Below are 21,315 nucleotides of genomic sequence, written 5' to 3' on the forward strand. Positions count from 1 at the left end.
AGCCCTGCCTTCTAAGGTCTCGCTTCTCGCGCAGTTCTGACGGAGAGAGGCCTCCAGGGAGAGGACTTCCTTTCTCTGCTGCCCCGACCCGGAACTCAAGGACTTAGGCTTGACGGACCTGGCGTGGGGAAGAGTTAGAAGACGGACTAGGGAGGGAACAGGAGGCTTCCGAGACAGCGCCGGAAGTACGGTTTTCGGAGGGCTCTTACTCAGACTCACGTCGCGCTCCTCGCAGTTGGACTGGTGGGAAGTGGGAACACAGGAGACCTGATTTCGAGCTGACGCTAGCGTCGCGGCCGCCGGCAAGTTCCTTTACTGTCTTTTCTTGGTTCAGCCTTGAAGTGAGTCGTGGACGATCCTCTCTCAGCGTCCAGCCTAGACGGCGGGGTTGCTCCGGCAGCGTTCCTGGGAGCCGAGGGCCAGAGACTAAGTGTGGGTGTTTCTCTGAGGGTCTTTTCTCCGGGATAGACAGGGAGGAGGAAGGAGGACAGCAACTAGAGATGACAGTGTTTCCTTCGGAAACCGTCAGTCTTAAGGGTACTGGCCTTCGTCTTCTAAGTACGCGTCAGAAATATGCAAATGTCGCAGACAAGCCTGCTCACCTCAATCTTTAATTAACTAGTTCCTGGCTTGGACCATCACGGTGGCCACCTAATTTGTCTCTGGCTGTAGTGTGATGCCAGACTGAACTTCTCTGTTGTGTGACTATGCTAGACTTGGGGTGTACAAGCGTGTTGAGAAAGATACGGTTTATTTCAAACTCCTTCCAGGGAGGTTGCCAGGATGACTTCTCTGGAGCATGCGTATAGTTTTATATTACACCAGTACTTAAGATTGTAGGAGTTACTTTTTTTTTTTTTTCTTTGAGACGGAGTCTCGCTCTGTCGCCCATGCTGGAGTGCAGTGGCGCGATCTCGGCTCACTGCAAGCTCCGCCTCCCGGGTTCACGCCATTCTCCCGCCTCAGCCTCCCGAGTAGCTGAGACTACATAGGCGCCCGCCATCACGCCCGGCTAATTTTTTGTATTTTTGTAGAGACGGGGTTTCACCGTGTTAGCCAGGATGGTCTCGATCTCCTGACATCGTGGTCCGCCCACCTCGGCCCCCCAAAGTGCTGGGATTACAGGCGTGAGCCACCGCGCCCGGCCGGAGTTACTTTTACATGACATGCACTGTATTGTCCCATTCTGTAACAATGCTGAGTTAGCTGTTATTTTTCTGGGACCTAGAGAAGTTGAATAGTTAGAAAATAAACCAAGGTAGGATTTGAATCCAGGCAGTTAGACTTCAGAGCCCATGTTCCTAACCAAGACACCGTGTCACCCCTCAGAAAAAGGCCCCTCCCCATCTTCAGAACAGTCCTGGATTCTGAGCCTGCCATCCAAGGAACTCAGGAGGAGGAGTTGACCGTCTTCGTTCCTAACCACCCTGGGACAACTTCAGCATGTCTCAGGCCACCAAGAGGAAGCATGTGGTGAAGGAGGTGCTAGGAGAGCACATAGTGCCCTCCGACCAGCAGCAGATTGTCAGGGTGAGTGGCTTTGGGCACAAGCTGTTCTGCTTCCCACCCCTGCATCCCTGGAGGGCCCCTGGGGTGGGGGTAGGGTGCAGTGTGTCTGAGAGGGTGTTTGATCTGACTGATGAGACTGATTCTTGGTCTCTCCTGAACCAGGTACTCAGGACCCCAGGGAACAATCTGCATGAGGTGGAGACAGCCCAAGGGCAGCGCTTCCTGGTGAGCATGCCCTCCAAATACCGCAAGAACATCTGGATCAAGAGAGGTGAGAGGATTACTCCTGTAATCCCAGCACTTTGAGAGGCTGAGGTGGGAGGATCGCTTGAGACCAGCCTGGGCAGTATAATGAGACCTTGTCTCTACAAAAAGAAAAAAATTAGTTGGGCACCTGCCTGTGATCCTAGCTACTCAGGAGCCTGCGGCCTGAGAATCACTTGAGCCTGGGAGGTGGAGGCTGCAGTCAGCTATGATCATGCTATTGCTTTCCAGCCTGGGCAACAGAGCAAGACCCTGTCTCAAAAAAAAGAAAAAAATAAGAGAGAGAGGTGAGAGAGGCAGCCCTCTCTAGGAGACAGAACCACTTCCAATGGCTTTGGCTTTCCTTATTGCAAGCAGGCCTGACTGCCTTTTCTCTTCTTACCTACAGGGGACTTTCTCATTGTTGACCCCATTGAAGAGGGAGAAAAGGTGAAGGCTGAAATCTCGTTTGTGCTCTGCAAGGACCACGTGCGCTCTCTGCAGAAGGAGGGGTTTTGGTAGGTGGTCCCCTTGATCGTTGGCTCTCTGGCTTCTGGAGGCATTGCCTTCCTAGCTTGGGAATTAGGGGAAGGAAGGTCATGGCATCCCAGGCAGAGACAGCTGGAAGCAGCTGTTTTGTGAGAAATTTATTTGTCCTCTCTGACTTTGGCTTATCTCTTGGCATAGGCCTGAGGCCTTCTCTGAAGTGGCTGAGAAACACAACAACAACAGGAACAGGTGAGGAACAAGCCTTGGGGTGGGGTACATGGAAAATAAGGGGTTCATGCTTTGGTGCCTTGAGGGAAAAATAGAGCATTCTTTCCTCCTTACATAGGGTATCTGTTGAGAGCTCCTAAGCATGTGGTATAACATGGTTATGAATGGAGCTTGAAGGTCAGATGCTCTGGGTTAAAATCCCGGCTTTGCCACTTAAAGCTGAATGACTTTAAGCACGTTATTTAATTCCTTCAAACTCTATTTTCCTTATATATAAAATGGGAGCTTTGTGAGGATTAAAGAAGTGGATGGCTTGTAAAATTGCTTAATGCAGTATCTGTTATGTGATATAGGTCCATTAAGTGTTAGTTGGTGGTCATAGAATCATTATTTCTAACTAAAACAAATGGCTGTGGCACACGTTTAGGGAGTGGGGTCAGTCTTTAGCCTGTTTCTTTGGCCACGTTTCCCCACTGTTTGCTCTGCCTCTGTCCCTTGTTTTAGTCTTTAAAGGGTGCTGTAGGGCCCTGACTGCCAGTCCGGGTGGTCCTCCTTTTTTTGGAACTCCTTGATTGTAGATCTGGTTTTCCCAGAAGGTACTGGGCTAACTCTGTTCTCTTTCCTTCGTGCAGACAAACTCAACCAGAACTCCCAGCTGAGCCACAGTTATCAGGAGAGGAGTCCAGCTCAGAAGATGATTCTGACCTGTTTGTTAACACAAACCGCAGACAGTATCGTGAGAGTGAGGAGGAGAGCGAAGAGGAGGAGGCAGCCTGAGACTCCAGGACCTAATTCTCCACTTGCTCAGGGACTGGCCCCTGGCTCTTCTGGGCTTGGACATTCCCAGGGTGCTCTGCAGATCTTCACCCCTGCATGAGGACAAAGCAGGGCTCCTCTCTGAACTGATCTTTAGATTAGGAGAATTAAACCCCTGGTGGGTTGGTGACTTGTTCTGGTGTCTGAGTGGCTCTCTCGGGGGAGGGAGACTTGTGATGAAGTGAAAAACTGCTCCCTATTTATTAGAGACCTTGTGGGTGGGTGGGCTGAATGGGAAGGAAATGGAAAATGGCTGGAGTCTTTCCCAGGTGGTTTGTTCTTTCTTATTGGGCACTTAGAAAGTGCCAGGCCGTGCTCTGGGCCTCCTTGCATGTGTTTAACAGCTGGGAGCACTCCTACTTCCTTGCCTGCTTGCAGTTCGTACCAATTTAAGCATTCAAGATGACAGCCCTAGGACCTAACACCCACCTGCCTCTAAGAGACGCTCAGGAGCCCATGGTGCCTCGTGCTGTTCTCCCCGCCTTTCTAGTCACCCTGTGTACGGGAGTGCTCACCTCCAGCTACTGTGTCCATCCCCACATGCGACCCCATCTCTCCCACTCTGCACCGTCTATCACTTCCAGAAGGTGGCTGGCAAATCTCTCTATCCTTAACTTTGTTTTGAGTTGTCCATCCATCTCCTGACTTTATTTGAAACTTGATTATTCCCGGAGGACATTGATTATCTTATAACCTTTTAAACAGAGGCTGCTTTTCTACCCTCACCCTTCATCTCACCAGCCCTGACATTCTCATGATTAACCTTCTGCCTTCACTTCCCTCTTGTGTAGCATCAATTCCATGGTCCACCCTACACCCCCGTCTCCCTCCATTCTGTTCGGCTAGTAAAACCCTAACCCTGGGTAAACCCAATCATTCACCTCTGTGCCCAAACCCAAGTCACCATCAGTAGGTGGGAAAACAGCCAGCCTGGCCACCAGTTGTACCTTATGTTTATCATTACAAACCTCAGACGGACACTAAGCACTGCCCAGCAGATCTACTCTGGGATGTCTATTTCAAAACTTCTGTCTTACCTATCAATTCCCCCTTCTTGTGGTAGTTACCACAACACATGCCTGATTAAGAAACAGCAACCATCAGAGGGAACGCCTGCCTCCCCGTTACCAGCTCTGCAGATGTGCTCACATATCTTCCTGTCGTAAGCCAGTGGGACTTAAACCTTACCTCTTGTGCTTTGGAGCCTATCTTTTTTTTTTTTTTTTTTTTTGAGAGAGTGTCTCCCTGTGTTGCTCAGGCTGGAGTGCAGTGGTGTGATCTCAGCTCACTGTAACCTTCACCTACTGGGTTCAAGTAACTCTCCTGCCTCAGCCTCCCGAGTAGCTTGGACTCCAGGCGCGCACCACCACACCTGGCTAACTTTTTGTATTTTTAGTAGAGACGGGGTTTTGCCATGTTGCCCAGGCTGGTCTCGAACTCCTGACCTTAAATGAGCCTCCTGCCTCAGCCTCCCAAACTGCTGGGATTACAGGCATGCGCCACCATGCCTGGCTAATTTTTATATTTTCAGTAGAGACGAGGTTTCGCCATGTTGGCCAGGCTGGTCTCGAACTCCTGACCTCAAGTGGTCCACCCACCTTGGCCTCTTAGAGAGCTGGGATTACAGGTGTGAGCCACTGTGCCCGGCCTCTTTTGCTTTCTTAAAGACTTTGGTCGGGTATTTGTGTTGTTGGGTATTGTTCTGTTTGGGTTTGGGTATTTGATTCTTTTTTTGTTTTGTGTTTTTGGCTGTCCTGTCTATTGGATGTGATATGTTATGGATGTGATGTGTTAGTGTCGAGCGTGCTGTAGAATCTCCCATTTCTGAAACAGGCGTGAAAACCTGTACTGATTCCCACATCCTCCAGCTACCACTTCATTTATCTGTTTCTCATTTACTTCCTCTTATAGTGTGGCTTTAAACATATATACATCTGTATATATGTATGTATAAATATACATGTATAAAATGTATGTAGATGTATATACAAAAAATAAATGAGATGGGTTAAAGATATGTATGTGTGTGTATCTATCTTTAATTCATCTGAAGTTTGTTTTTTCTGAGAGGTAGCAAACTTTTCCTAAAGGGAAAGTCACTTGTCCCTATACTGTTTCTTGAAAGGTTCATTCTTTGCTCACTGGAAATATCTTTTTTTTTTTTTTTTTGAGACGGAGTGTCACTCTGTTGCCCAGGCTGGAGAGCAGTGGCACCATCTCAGCTCACTGCAAGCTCCGCCTCCCGGGTTCACGCCATTCTCCTGCCTCAGCCTCCTGAGTAGCTGGGACTACAGGCACCTGCCACCACGCTCGGCTAATTTTTTGTATTTTTAGTAGAGACGGGGTTTCACCGTGTTAGCCAGGATGGTCTCAATCTCCTGACCTCGTGATCCGCCCACCTCGGCCTCCCAGAGTGCTGGGATTACAGGCGTGAACCACCACGCCTGGCCGGAAATACCTTTTAAAACATAAATTCTTGCATATATATGGATCTTTTTTGGAATTTCTAATCTGTCCTATTGATCTGTGTGTCCATACTGCATTTTTTTTTTTTTTTTGAGGCAGTCTTGCTTTGTCGCCCAGGCTGGAGTGCAGTGGCGTGATCTCAGCTCACTGTAACCTCCACCTCCCAGGTTCAAGCGATTCTCCTGCCTCAGCCTCCCCATAGCTGGGATTACAGAGACTTGCCACTATACCTGGCTAATTTTTGTATTTTTAGTAGAGACGGAGTTTCAACATTTATTTTTTTGAGACAGGGTTTCACTCCTGTCACCCAGGCTGGAACACAGTGGTGCAATCACGGCTCATTGCAGCCTCCATCTCCTGGGCTCAAGCGATCCTTCTACCTCAGCCTACTGAGTAGCTGGGACCACAGGTGTGCACCACCACATCAGGCTAATTTTTCTTTTTCTTTTTTTTTTTTTTTTTTGTAGAGCCAGTCTTATGATGTTGCCCAGGCTGGTCTCAAACTCCTGGGCAAGCCATCCTCCCGCCTCAGCCTCCCACAGGGCTGGGGTTCCAGGTGTGAGCCACTACGTCCACCCAAGAAGTGGTATCTTAACAGTTTATTTTTAATTTTTTTAAAATAAATATTGTAGAAAAATTAACAGTTTTTCATCTTCCTGTCCAGAAATGAGGTATGTTCTTGTATGTTCTTTGGTAAGGTGGTGTGGTCTTCAAATGGGCCTTTACTTCCAATTTGGTTTAGTCTTAGGAGTTTTATGAAAGTCCTAGTTACTGGTAGTGAAGGATCTGTGGAAATCACCTTTCCCCATCCCTGGCATCCACCTGTGTGTCCATCTTTGTATTGCCCACCTTGTCGAATGCATAGTTCTTCAGCTGATCTTGTGGCTTTCTAGATAGCCAAATCGTATCCCACTAATGGCAGTTTTATCTCCTCCTTTACACTCATGTCTATTTCTTGTGAATCTCAGAGGCCAGGACCTCCAGTGTGGTTGCATGGCACCCTTGATTGACGCTTTCTCAGTGGGAATGGTTCTCACGTTGCGTCCTGAGGTAGGACGCTTGCTCTGGGCTTCCGGTAGATGATCTTCATTAGAATGAAGATGTTTTCTTTGTTCTATCTTACTGGTTTTTTTTTCTTCTTCCCTTTTGTTTAACAGTGATGAATGTTGACATCTATGGAGAAAATCAAAAGATTTTTTTGTATGATTGTACTGAGTTACAGTAATAGGTTTCCTAATGTTGGACACACCTTGCTTTCTGTTATAAACCTTGCTTAGTTTTACAGTATATTATGTATTTACTTAGGAATTTTATCTCTTTCCCTGGGCCAATCCCCTCCCTCTTTTTAAAAAATGACCTTCCTGTTCTATTTCGAGATTAGCTTTGTGCTAGCCTTGCAAATGGGTTTGGAGACGTCTTTTTCTTCAGGCTTGAATAGTTCATAGGCCAGGCATTTGTTTCTTCAACGTTTTGTAGAACTTATTTACAAAAACATCTGTGCTGGGTACCTTTTTCAGGTGTCGATCTTTGACTGCCTTTTAGTTTATTCAGTTGTGTTCTGTCTAAACTTTTCTATCCTTGAGTCACTTTTGATAATTCGTATCATTCTACGATCATATTTCATATATATTTAAACTTTTTGGGCAAAGGTTCATGCATAATATTTGTATTATTTGGAACTTTCTTTTTTTGTTTGTTTGTTTTTGTTTTGTTTTTGAGGCAGAGTTTCACTGTGTCACCCAGGCTGGAGTGCAGTGGTGCAGTATCGGTTCACTGTAACCTCCACCTCCCGGGTTCAAGTGATTCTCCTGCCTCAGCCTCCCGAGTAGCTGGGATTACAGGCGCCCACCACCACGCCCAGCTAATTTTTGTATTTTTAGTAGAGATGGGGTTTCACCGTGTTGACCAGGCTGTTCTCAAAGTCCTGCCCTTAGGTGATTGGCCCCCCTCGGCCTCACAAAGTGCTGGGATTACAAGGGTGAGCCACTGCTCCCGGTAATTTTTTTTTTTTTTGAGACAGCCTCTCATTCTGTTGCCCAGGCCATCATGGCGCCACTGCAGCGTTGACCTCCCAGGCCCAAGTGATTCTCCCACCTCAGCCTCCTGAGTAGCTGGAACCACAGGTGCGTGCCACCACACCTGGCTAATTTTTTTTATTTTTAGTAGAGACAGGCTCTTGCTATGTTGCCCAGGCTGGTCTTGAACGCCCGGGCTCAAGTGATGCTCCTGCCCTGGCTTCTCAAAGTGCTGAGATTACAGGTGACAGCCACCATGCCTGGCCTATATGGGACTTTCTTATAAATGACAAAATTGAACTCAAATTAGGAGAAGTAAACAAGGCTCATTGACCTGAGGTCTCTGAGTGGCGCGCATCGGGCAGGGATGAACCAATGCCAGCAGCATGAATTCCTCAGGCTCTCTCATTTATCTCTGTCATCTCTGCTCCCGGCTGATTAATTTCTTTCCCTCCTACAGATGTTTTCTGTAGGAAGCTCAAGTTTTGTTTTTTTTTTTTTTTTTGAGACGGCTGTCGCCCAGGCTGGAGTGCAGTGGCGTGATCTCGGCTCACTGCAGGCTCTGCCCCCCGGGGTTCACGCCATTCTCCTGCCTCAGCCTCCTGAGTAGCTGGGACTACAGGCGCCCGCCACCTTGCCCGGCTAATTTTTTTGTATTTTTAGTAGAGACAGGGTTTCACCGTGTTAGCCAGGATGGTCTCGATCTCCTGACCTCGTGATCCGCCCACCTCGGCCTCCCAAAGTGCTGGGATTACAAGGCGTGAGCTTGAGGAAGCTCAAGTTTATACATAGTCCTTGTAGACAGAGCCCCTTCCTGAGGATCCCTGTATTTCCGTGAAGGGCGATTGGTCTTCCTCAGGTCACTTGCTGTGCTTGAGCAGTCACTGTGGCCAGGGCTGGGGGTGGGAGGGTGTGGAGGACTGGGGTGGGGCAGGATGAGCCACAAGTAATTCTTATATGTTTCCCATGGAATAGAGAGGTTCTATCACCGGAAAAACTGGGGCAAGGGGTGAGGGCCCGTGAAATCAACAAAATATGTTTATATTTTGTGTATTTTATTTGGCTAGCTTTGCAAGAGGTCTTCCTTACTGGACTTTTCCTTCATTTCTTTGGGTGTATTTGCTCATTCTGGGTTCTTGAGATGTGTGCTTAGCTAATTTAATTACAATTTATTTTCTAATATATTCAGGGCTATACATTTTCTTCTAAATAGTCCTTTGACTGTTCCCCACTTTGTGTTTTTTTGGCGTTTTATCTGTAAGTTTGGTCTTATGTTCTTCTCCACTTTCTCAGTGATACTGTGATCCACCTAGTAACATCTTTTTTTCCCCCTAAAACCTTTTCGTTTCCACTTCTTCATCTCTTACCAGCCATTTAGCTTCTGTGGGCTGTAGCTAAGGGTCCCGATGGAGGTAGGGTCCTTGTATTCTGCACACTACTATCCTATGTCATTCTCTGAAGCTGGATTCCACCTCTGTTCTCCCAACTGAATGGTGGGATCCAACCATGTATGAATAGATCTCCCAGAGTGAGCTGAGATCTGATGTAAGAGCCCCTTGTCCCGATGTCACGGCCAGTCCCTGTGGCTGGCTGCCTAATAGTACTTACTGGCTTCTCTTGCAGTTATGCTTGAGACTTTGTGGCCCTTCAGAATCTGCACCTCTGTCACTTCAGGACTAACCTCTACAGCCAGGTCATTTCCACTAGGGCTTCCCCGTGTGGCCCAGTGCGCTTTCCTTTCTTGCCACCCAGCCACCCCTGTGTGTGTGCCAGGGAGCACAGATGGCAGTCTGAGCTCACCATATGGTTTTCCTCCTCTAATCTGTAAATGTGGTGGAATATCATAACATTCTCTCACGTTAAGATATCCTTGCATTCCTGGAAGAAGATAGTCACGATGGATTTGTTATTATACTGCCGGATTTGGTTCTCTGGTATTTTGGCATCCAGGTGTATAGGTGAAATGGTTTAAGCTTTTCCTTTTCCGTACTGCCACCACCCTTTGTTTTGTATCAAGGTTATACCAGCTTCATAAAATAAGTTGGAAAGTGTTTTCCCTTTATTTTCATTACGAGAGTTTGTATAAGATTGGAATTTTGCATTTCTACAATTTTTGGTAAAGCTTGCTGTAAAACCAACCATGCCTGGTGATTTTTTGGGTGGCTGGGTAGGTAGGTTTGGAATTAGATTGTCAGTGGTAATAGAGTACTCAGGTGTTCTGTTATTCAGTCATATTTTCAAGGAAAAATATTTTCATATTATTTATTTATTTATTTTTGAGACAGGATCTTGCTCTGTTGCCCAGGCTGGAGGGCAGTGGCACCACCTCGGCTCACTGCAACCTCCGCCTCCCAGGTTCAAGTGATTCTCATGCCTCAGACTCCTGAATAGCTGGGATTACAGGTATGTGTCACCATGCTAGGCTAATTTTTGTATTTTTAGTAGAGATGAGGTTTCACCATGTTGGCCAGGCTGGTCTCAAACTCCCGATCTCAGGTGATCTGTCCACCTCAGCCTCCCAAATTGCTGGGGTTACAGGCGTGAGCCACCGCACCCAGCTCTCATATTTTCTCATGTTTGCTATGACTTCAAATTTACTGGCACAAAGTTATTTGTATGATTGCCTTATGTTTGTAATCTTGGCCGTATCCAAAGTTATGTCCCCCTTTTTATATGTAATATTGTTTATTTGTGCCTTCTCTCTGTTATAGCTGATCAATCTTGGCAGAAGGTCATTATTAGTCTTTTCTAAGCACCAGCTTTTTGTTGTCATTTTTTGTATTGGTATTTCATTAATTGCTGCTCTTACCGTATTTCCCACTTATACTCCCTTTGTTTTTTTCTCATAACCAATGGGAAACAGACCAATCCCTCTGGGTTTATCCTATAGTTCTTTTTCTTTTTCCTCTCTTTGTTTTGTTTTGTTTTGTTTTGTTTCTGAGATGGAGTCTTGCTCTGTCACCCAGGCTGGAGTGCAGTGGTGCAATCTCAGCTCACTGCAACCCCTGCTTCCCGGGTTCAAGGGATTCTCCTGCCTCAGCCTCCCGAGTAGCTGGGATTACAGGCGTCCGCCACCACACCGGCTAATTTTTGTATTTTTAGTAGATACAGGGTTTCACCATGTTGGCCAGGCTGGTCTTGAACTCCCAACCTCAGGTGATCTGCCCACCTCGGACTCCCAAAGTGCTGGGGTTACAGGCATGAGCCACTGTGCCCAACCCCTGTAGTTCTTTTTCTAACCCTTTTGGTTACTTTTCAGCTTTACCTCCCCATCACCCCGAACTATTTAGAGAATTTTCAAATCTAAAGAAAAGGTGAAAGAATTGTAAAATAAGTGCTTGTTTGCCTTTCAACAGCGTCACCAGTTTAACATTTTGCCACGTTCTATTTCTCTACACATGCACACATGCATACAGTTTTTACTTTTTTTTTTTTTTTTTGAGATAGAGTTTTGCTCTTGTTGCCTAGGCTGGAGTACAGTGGTGCGATCTCAGCTCGCTGCAAACTCTGCCTCCCGGGTTCAAGTGATTCTGCTTCCTCAGCCTCCTGACTAGCTGGGATTACAGGTGCCTGCCACCATGCCTGGCTAATTTTTTGTATTTTTGGTAGAGACAGGCTTTCACTATGTTGGTCAAGCTGGTCTCAAACTCCTGACCTCATGATCCGCCTGCTTCGGCCTCCCAAAGTGCTGGGATTACAGGCATGAGCCACTGCGCCCAGCCAATTTTTGTATTTTTAGTAGAGACAGGGTATCACCTGTTGGCCAGGCTGGTCTCGAACTCCTGAATTCAGGTGATCCACCCGCCTTGGCCTCCCAAAGTGCTGGGATTACAGGCGTCCGCCACCACACCGGCTAATTTTTGTATTTTTAGTAGATACAGGGTTTCACCATGTTGACCAGGCTGGTCTCGAACTCCTGACTTCAGGTGATCTGCCCGCCTCGGCCTCCCAAAATGCTGGGATTACAGGCGTAAGCCACCGAGTCTGGCCTATATTTAAACATTTTGGCTGGGCATGGTGGCACATGCCTGTAATCCCAGCTACTTGAAAGGCTGAAGGGAAAGGATTGCTTAAGCCCTTGAGGAGTTTGAGGCCAGCCTGGATGACATAGTGAGACTCCCTTTCAATAAAAAATTAAAAGTCAAGAATAATTAAATATTTAGTTGGTTATTTTTAATAATGTGAGCAGCTTCAAACCCACCACCACAAAATAAAAGCTTTAATAATTACTTTAATAATAACCCAAGTAACATACTCCACCTCCCGTCCTACCCTGACCAGCCCATTCTCTGCTGTCCCACCCAAGGCAGCCATTGTCCGAATTCCATGTGCACTTGTTTTCTTTTTACAAGGCTTGCTTTATTTTTACTTATTTTTATTTATTTGTTTGTTTGTTTGTTTATTTGTTTATTTACTTTTTGAGATGGAGTCTCGCTCTTGTCGCCCAGGCTGGAGTGCAACTGTGTGATCTCGGCCCACTGCAACCTCCGCATCCAGGGTTCAAGTGATTCTCCTGCCTCAGCCTCCCGAGTAGCTGGGATTACAGGCCTGCACCACCACGCCCAGCTAATTTTTTTGTATTTTTACTAGAGACGGGATTTCACCATGTTGGCCAGGCTGGTCTCGAACTCCTGCCCTCAGGTGATCCACCCGCCTTGGCCTACCACAGTGCTGGGATGACAGGTGTGAGCCGCCATGCCCGGCCTGGTGCTTCATCTTTAGTAGTTGCCCAGTTGTCCCCCAGGAAAGTGACTTGGGCCACAGAACCCTGGGTTTTGTCTTCATTCAAGGCCCAACCATCTCTTCTGACCTGTGTCTGAGAAGCATGCAGAGAAGTGTGGGCAGTTTCCTCAGTGGGAGCCGCTCTCAGAAAATCATTGATGAAGCGAGAAGTCAGGACACCACGGACACCACCAGCGGTTCATGCTGTGTATGTGTTTGATCCACTGGTGACATTTGCAAGAGAATCCAAAAGCCCCTGTGGGAGGTGTGGAGGCATGCCGCATGCCTCATCTGGTGACACTGAGGAATGAAGAATTAGCAGTACAGGCTGGGCACGGTGGCTCACGCCCGTAATCCCAGCGCTTCGGGAGGCCAAGGCAGGTGGATCACCTGAGGTCAGGAGTTCGAGACCAGCCTGGCCAACTGGTGAAACTCTGTCTCTACTAAAAAAATACAAAAATTAGCCGGGTGTGGTGGTACACGCCTGTAATCCCAGCTACTTGGGAGGCTGAGATAGGAGAATCGCTTGAACCCAGGAGGGGAGGCAGAGGTTGCAGTGAGCTGAGAGCACTCCGGCCTGGGCAAGAGCAAGACTCCAACCAAAAAAAAAAAAAAAAACCAACAACTAGTAGTGCCCAGGGCTGTACAGCAGGTGCCAGTACTGGCAGCAATTCTTTCAGTTATAGATTCTCATGACGCTAAAATACCCACTTTGTTATTTAACCCTTGCTAATCCACAATGAGTTGCCAAGTACCAGAATCCTTTGTTACTAACCAGACCAGGCTGTTCATTCTTGAATAGCACTGGGCATCACTTTGTTTTAATAATTCTTGTATGAGAAGAGCACTCTCTTTTCCTCCTGGTAGCAATGTGGCCCCAACTACTGGCTGATGTAAGAAGGTACCGGCAGTTCCTGGCTGTGTATTCAGTCAACATTTAGAGAAGCCACCAGCAGAGGTCACCCTAAGCACGTAAAACCAGCAAGTCAGCACCTTGCCTTGGGCTACAGAACCGGAAAGCATCTAACCCAGTTACAGTCTCATAAGGGAACTGCATTCTTGGTCCAATCAAAGGGTCCACATGCCCCAACAGCAGTTAGGACGCTGGTAGACCACTGTGAACACAAGTTCCACGCTCCCAGAGATGGATTCACTCACCAAGCATGATCAGAAGTGGCCTTCCTCCCCAGCAGCATTTACAAGATGGAGTACAGTGCTTGGAGGGTGGGGGGAACTGCCCTGGTTTGTTTTTTTGTTTTTTTGAGGACCGAGTTTCACTCTTGTTGCCCAGGCTGGAGTGCAGTGGCGTGATCTCGGCTCACCGCAACCTCCGCCTACTGGATTCAAGCGATTCTCCTGCCTCAACCTCCCGAGTAGCTGGGATTACAGGCATGCACCACCACGCCTGGCTAATTTTGTATTTTTAGTAGAGATGGGGTTTCTCCATGTTGGTCAGGCTGGTCTTGAACTCCCGACCTCAGGTGATCTGCCCGCCTCGGCCTCCCAAAGTGCTGGGATTACAGGCATGAGCCACCGCACCCGGCCGCCCTGGTCTTTCAGTTAGAAAGCACCCAAATTGAGGTACAGGAGGACTCACAGGGTGGTGTCTGTGGCTGTGTCCCCCAGAAACCCTGCTCTGGACAAGGATGAGGTACCCCTGTAGTTAATGTCTGAGGATTCAGGGAGCCTGGGACCTGGTAGGTGGGCAGCAAGGAGGGGCTGGTGAGACCTAAGAACTGTGGCCTCTGAAGGGGTCGTCTCCCCAGGGCCCCTCAGCACATGTATTCAGCTCCCCTTCTAGTGACTGCTGAAGCTTTCAGGCCTTTGGGGGTTTTGCCTCCCTGCATTCTTCTCTGAAGGTTCCAAGTGCCTTCTTTCACGTGGGTCTCCCAGCCACCTTGTGTCTGCCATAATTTAGCTTTCAGCAATGGAGGTCTGTCTTATCGATCCTACTCACGATCTGTGGCCACACCCTTCCTTCCTCCCGCCCTGCCTTCCTTCCTTGCTTCATGATCTTGGCTCACTGGAACCTCCGGCTCCTGGTTCAAGAGATTCTCCTGCCCCAGCCTCCTGAGTAGCCGGGATTACAGGCACCTGCTACCACGCCTGGCTAATTTTTTGTATTTTTAGTAGAGATGGGGTTTCACCATGTTGGCCAGGCTGGTCTGGAACTCCTGCCCTCAGGTGATCCACCCGCCTCAGCCTCCCAAAGTGCTGGGATTACAGGCGTGAGCCACTGCGCCCGGTCCACACATTCATTTTTTGGGGGGGTGGGCCGCAGGGAGACCTGCCCGTCTGTCCTCCTGCTTCTTGCTTCTCCCTTTCATTTTGTCCAGGGCTGACAAATCAGCCGTTTCTGAGGACCCCTCCTCCTCTCTGCCTCCTCCCCCAGGTGGAGTGTGCATTGGCACAGAAAGGCTGTTTTGCTTCTCTCACTCCCCCTGAACAGGTGCCTGGGGAGGGAAAGGCCTGGGACCCAAGGCAGAGCAGGTGGCGTGCTGTGTCTGTTGGGCAGCGGAGAGGTGGGGAGGACACTGGCAAGGCTCGTTAAGGCCGGGAGGTACGGGGCTCAGGGACTCGGAGAATCAGCATACAATGACAGCATCGGTGTGTCCGGGGCTCAGGGAGAGGGAAGTGGGACCCAGCCTGGCCTGAGTGGAGACCCTGAATGCGGCCAACTCCGTCTTCCCAGTGTGTTTGGGCTTTGGAGACATGCCCAAGGCAGGACAGCTTTGATTCTCACCATAGCCCTGGGGGCCAGGACGGCTGTCTCCTCCCTACACCACGGTGAAGACATTCAGACCAACAGAATATAGGAGTTTATCACCAACAGACGGAAGGAACTTCTAGGAAACAAACTTCAGAAATAATAAGATTTGGCTATCAGTATTTTATTAATATCATAAAATATGTTAAGAGCGCTTACTATCTTTTTCTCTGATCTGGAGTAGTTTAAATAGCATTTGAATGATCTATTATCCAAAGGTAAAGCCTTTAGATAATAACTTTTTTTTTTTTTTTTTTTGACAGAGTCTCACTCTGTCACCCAGGCTGGAATGCAATGGCATGATCTCAGTTCACTGTAGCCTCCGCCTCCCAGGCCCCAAGCGATTCTCCTGCCTCAGCCTCCTGAGTAACTAGGATTACAGGTACCTGCCACCATGCCCGGCTAATTTTTGTATTTTTAGTACAGACAGGGTTTCGCCATGTTGGCCAGGCTGGTCTTGAACTCTTGACCTCAGGTGATCCGCGCACCTTGGCCTCCAAAAGTGCTGGGATTAAAGGTGTGAGCCACCGTGCCAGTCAATAAACTTTTGAAGCTTTAAAAACATCTAGGCTTGGTGCCTTTTTTGATGAGTCAAAAAATAACCACAGCAAAGATTTACATTGTTTTTCGCTTTGGAAGCTCTTTATTAGAAGGCACCGTAGTGGGAAGACAGCAAGTTACAGGCCTGGGAAATGAAGAACCTTACAGAAGAAAGGAAGGAGAAGGCAAAACCAATGAGCTAGTTCCTTATGCCATATGTGAGTCACCATAGGAAGAGTTTATGAACTTTCACTCATTCTCATGCTGGCCTTTTTTGTTTTTCTTTTTGAGACGGAGTCTCGCTGTGTCGCCCAGGCTGGAGTGCAGTGGTGCGATCTCGGCTCACTGCAAGCTCCACCTCCCGGGTTCACAGCATTCTCCTGCCTCAGCCTCCCGAGTAGCTGGCACTACAGGCACCCACCACCACACCCGGCTAATTTTTTGTAGTTTTAGTAGAGATGGGGTTTCACTGTGTTAGCCAGGATAGTCTCGATCTCCTGACCTCGTGATCCACCCGCCTCAGCCTCCCAAAGTGCTGGGATTACAGGCGTGAGCCACCGCGCCCAGCCATGCTGGCCATTTTTTATATTTATGTCATTATTTAAAACGATGCTTTTTGTTTGTTTGTTTTGTTTTTGACAGAGCCTCACTCAGTCGCCCAGGCTGGAGTGCAATGGCACCATCTCGGCTCACTGCAACCTCCACCTCCCAGGTTAAAGTGATTCTTGTGCCTCAGCCTCCTGAGTAGCTGGGACTATTGACACACACCACCATGCCCAGTTAATTTTTTAAATTTTTTGGTAGAGACAGGGTCTTGCTTTGTTACCCAGACTGGTCTGGAACTCCTGGCTTCAAGCAATCCTCCCATCTTGGCCTCCCAGGCATGAGTGACCGCACCCAGGCTTCTATACTGCTTCTAACAGAATAAAAGAATTTTTCCAGATTTTGTATTAAATGGAAGCAGACAGTATGTACAATTTCATGTCCGTGAGGTTCATCCATGTTACTCATTCGGTTATATGAATGTCTACCCTTTGTTGATTTTTTTTTTTAGAGACAGAGTCTCACTCTGTCACCCAGGCTGGGATGCAGTGGCCATTCACAAGTGTGAGGATAGCTCACTGTAGCCTCAAATTCCCAGGCTCAAGCAATCCTTTGCCTCAACCTCCCGGGTAGCTGGGACTATAGCTACAGGCATGAGCCACCACACCCAGCTAAATTTAAAAAATATTTTTAGAGGTGGGTCTCACTATGTTGCCAGGCTGGTCTTGAACTCCTGGCCTCAAGGGATCCTTAGCCTCCCGAGTAGCTGGGATTACAGGCACTAAGAACCATGCCCAGCTATTTATTCATTCTTCTGTTAATGGACATTTGGGTTGTTTCCAGTTTGGGGCTGTTATAAATAGTGGTGTTAAGAACATTCTTATTCATGTCTTTGGCTGAACATATGTATACTTTTCTGTTGCTAAGCCAACATGTTCTTGCTCTCTCTTTTTAAACAAAGTTCTATAATGGAAATTTTCAAACATACTCAATAGTAGATAGAATGGAATAATGAACCCCATTGTACCTGTTACACAGCTTCAGTTTTCTTTTCTTTGTATTTTTTGGGATTTTTTTGAGACAGGGTCTTGCTCTGTCGTCCAGACTGGAGTGCAATGGCGTGATCCTAGAACACTGCAGTCTCCAACTCCTCCTGCCTCAACCTCCTGAGTAGCTGGGACTGCAGGTGCATGCCACCATGCCTGGCTGATTTTTAAATTTTTTGTAGAGATGGGGATCTCGCAATGTTGCCCAGGCTGGTCTCCAACTCCTAGCCTCAAGCAATCCTCCTGCCTCGGCCTCCCAAAGTGCTGTGATTACATGCACGAGTCACCATGCCCAGCCAATATCATCATTATTATTATTACTAACAATAAGACTATTAAATGTGTTTAAGATTTCATTATGTTAATTAAAAAATTTTTTTAATAGATATTCTACTAGGGATGTGAGGTCAAAATATTCTGTCTTAAAATCTTTTGAAATAATTCTGGTTGGGTGTGGTGGCTCACGGCCAGAACTGCAATGGGTGCAGTTGCCTGAACTGAATCCTTTTTCTAAAACAGACTATTGGCTGGGTGTGGCTTGTACTGCAATCCCAGCACTTTGGGAAGCTGAGGCAGGAGAATTGCTTGAGCCCGGGAATTTGAGACCAGCCTGGGCAACATATCAAGACCCTATCTTTGCAAAAAAATTAGCCAGACATGATAGCATGCAGCTGTGGTTCCAGCTACTCAGGAAGCTGACGTGGGAGGATCACTTGAGCCAGGAGGTCAAGGCTGCAGCTATCCATGTTTATACCACTGTACTCCAGCCTGGGCGACACAGTGAGACTTTGTCTTAAAAAAAGTAAAAAGGACATTACTAGGCTGGTGACCTGCTAGTGGTGGCCGCAGATGGAGAGGCTTCCTTCGGCAATGATTTAGTGGGGTGGGATGGGGGTGGGGCTGGGCCCAGAGGAGCTGACCCTCTTTGTACCATTGAGTGAAGCCAGTAAACCTGCCCCACCCCAGGCATACCCCCTTCTATGAGGTACACCCAGCCCCCTACTCACCCTGACCAGCCTGGGGAGTGACTGTCCACTGCTCATCAAGGTGGAAGGCAGAACTCATCAGCTTGTAGTCAATGCAGTGCCTGCAACAAAGCTGCTCCAATCCAGAATGCACCCGAGGGAGAAAGATGTCTGAAGTCCTCCTAGCTGTCTCATCTGCAAAGTGACTTCCCGGCGGGTTACCTGCCCTCGGCCCTACTGCAAAGGAATCATCACTGTGGGGTCCAGAACCTCAGGTGGGTGTCAGGGCCATCCGTGGGCACTGCAGGAATACTGTTCCGTGGACAGAGTTCACATGTCACCCTCACTGTAGGCAAGTGTCCTCTATGGGTGCAGATATCCGTGGAAGTGACATATCTGCTGCCTACTTTGGCTCAGGGAAGCATGCAGGGCGACACGGAGGCCTCCATGCAGCCTGGTGTCTGTCATCTTGCTGGCTGTGCTGTGTTTGGGCCAGGCCCTCTTTCGGGCCTGCCTGAAGGTCAGCCACCCTGTCCAGAGCTTCTCCTGAGCCCCACGAGGACTCACAGACTGTGCCTGGCCCCTTCAAGGGAGCTGGGAGCCAGCAGCTACCGTCCTTTCTGGGTAGAGGTGGGAAGGAGCCGGGCTGTGCTCGGGTCTGGGGTAGGCAGAGCCTCTGCTGGGCAGCCGCTCCCTCAAGGCTGCTGTTTACGGAAAAGCAAACCAGGTGTTCTTCCTAAAACTGGGTCCCATAAGAAGACAGTTCTGGCCTTGTCTTTCCCACCCATACACTCCAAGAGCCATTCCTGTCCCTTCCACGTTCCAGGGCACGACGGGTGGGCACCCCTGGCCTGCCTTGGCTCCCTCAGGCTCTTCTCCCTGCCTTCCACGTCCTGGTGTGGGGCTGGTGACAGCCGTGGCTCTGCAGACCACAGGATCTGGCCCGTATGTGACCATTTAACAGAGTATGTGTCCCTATTTCCCTTAATTTCCTCCTAGTCCTGTATTTTCCCTAGTCCTGTATTTCCCTTAATTCCTCCCTCCAGCCCCCTAGCTCCCAACTGTAGTATTTAACTGGGCTGGGGCTGTGTAGGGTTGCTCTGTCCTGGGGGTGGCCAGGGACTCATCCAGTGCTTGTAAATAAATAAGACCACGACTCAATGAAAAAAAAAAAATAGACATTAGGACAGTTGGGGTCTAAAATGAGGTGGAAGTGACGCATCAACGGTACGTTTCCCCATGTCCTGGGTGGCGCTAGTTTATGTGGGAGAATGCCCTTGTTTGCAGGAAACACACACTTAGTTGGGGCGGTACGGAATCCCCTTGTCCACCGATTGTCAAATGGTTCAAGGGGAAACAGTTTGTATCACTTGCAACTTTTCCTGTGGGTTCTAAATAGTATCACAGTTTCAGAAAGTCTTTTTAGCAACCTCTGCATTGCCAGGGTCCTCAGCCCCAACCCTGCTCTCCACTGTCCACGTGGCTGCTGGTGGATCTCTCTGGGAACTCCAGCCAATTAATCCTGCTCCTCCTGGGAACTTACTGCTGAATCCCCACTTTCCTGGGACCAGCCTGCCCCTCCCACCCACGGCACTGAAATGCAGAGACCCGACACCAGCAAAGCCAGGTCCTCACCCTGGTTGTCCCCTTCAGCCCACTGCCCAATGTACACCTAAGCTGAGCCCTTCTTGAGGATGCCAAGGGACAATGACAGGACCAGCTGGGGAAGGCAGGGCAGGGAACTAAGGCCCTGGGGCAATCGTGGGTTTGGCACTGAGGGGCGCCAGGGACCACGCTGTAGGATGAATGGGGGCGAATCTGCCCACGAGGCCATGCTCCTGAGGCCTGCGCCCACTGCCCAGAAGGGCACCTTTTCCCAGGTCCACAGGGAGCTCGTGCTGGCAGGGCCTGCCTGGGCCCTCCAGAGCATCTCTGAATTGTGGAGGAAGAGGCAGGGCCCTGCCTGGGGCTGGGTAGGGCAGGTTTGGGGCCACAGGCTAAGGCTTGGAGGAGCCTGGAGGACCTGGGCAGGGGGTGGGAACAGGAGGGGGCAGGCCCCGAGAGCAAGATGAAGACCCCGTCCTGGCCTTGCTCAGAGCCAAGGCCACGCATCACTGGACTGCTGGGCTGTGGGCTGGGGTTGGCATCACCACACCCGGAAGGCCCATCCCGAGGAGAGATGGGCCCTGGGAGGGCAGGAGCTGGGCCTCATCCCATCCTTCACACCTAGCTGTGCCCTTGGGCAGTGGCTGCTTGCCCTTAGGGCCCATGTCCCACGGGCCCAGGCAGCCTGTCCGGCTTTGCTCTGGGTTCTCAGGCAGCGCTCGCCGATGCTTGGTACATTTTTGTTGAAGTTGTGGAAGGATCAGTCCTCAACTATGCAGTAGGGTGGCCCTAGAAGTCTGAGATCACACCCCCCACCCTCAACACGCACATTTTGTAGGTAAGACAGACTTGGTCTGTCCATGCCTGCCCCAGGTCAGGCAGCAGTGAAGGGAAACACAGAGGGCAAACATAAGCACCCTGTCCTCCCTGAGTGCCACCCGCCTGGCTGAGGCCCTGGCTGAGGCCCTGGCTGAGGCCTCACTGACCCTCAGGGCAGCCTTTGAGCCATCGCTGCCCCTCAGGTACCTGAGGGCAGGGGAAGCACTGTTGGTGTCGTCTGGCTACCGAGCAGCAGAGGTGGGAAGCCTCCTTGGGTTCTGTCTGCTCTGGGGGCTCAGGCCTCCAGGGATTTGGTAGTCCCCAACCCCTCCCAGCCCTGGGCACATGGGCAGGACACAGCTGGGGAGCAGAGCAGAGTACACCAGGGCAGAGAAGGGAAGTCTCTGGGCTGGGACCAAGAGCCAGAGATGCACAGAGGAGGCAAGATGGTGCGAACGAAGAGGCCCCTGGTTCACCACGTAGTCTGCCCAGTTACTAGAGCCAGAAAATTGGCCTCAGAGCTGAAGCTGGTCTGTTTTACC

At 49.2% G+C, this 21,315-nt stretch overlaps 1 protein-coding gene across 3 annotated transcripts; it reads left to right on the top strand.

Moving 5' to 3' along the window:
• The first annotated feature begins 90 nt into the window (after window positions 1-90).
• EIF1AD (eukaryotic translation initiation factor 1A domain containing) lies at window positions 91-5,302 on the top strand. 3 transcript variants are annotated; one of them, XM_054440616.2, is made up of 6 exons: window positions 91-432; window positions 1,330-1,530; window positions 1,672-1,780; window positions 2,162-2,270; window positions 2,440-2,490; window positions 3,102-5,302. In XM_054440616.2, exons 2-6 carry the CDS (start codon window positions 1,444-1,446, stop codon window positions 3,244-3,246), a joined length of 501 nt encoding a protein of 166 aa, XP_054296591.1. In that variant the 5' UTR covers window positions 91-432; window positions 1,330-1,443; the 3' UTR covers window positions 3,247-5,302. The 3 variants fall into 3 exon arrangements, with proteins under 3 accessions (XP_054296591.1, XP_054296589.1, XP_063527771.1); XM_054440614.2 differs by having other exon boundaries at window positions 100-302; XM_063671701.1 differs by having other exon boundaries at window positions 139-341.
• The last annotated feature ends 16,013 nt before the right edge of the window (window positions 5,303-21,315 follow it).

The sequence above is a fragment of the Pongo pygmaeus genome, chromosome 9 (genome assembly GCF_028885625.2).
Source record: "Pongo pygmaeus isolate AG05252 chromosome 9, NHGRI_mPonPyg2-v2.0_pri, whole genome shotgun sequence".
NCBI lineage: Eukaryota > Metazoa > Chordata > Mammalia > Primates > Hominidae > Pongo > Pongo pygmaeus.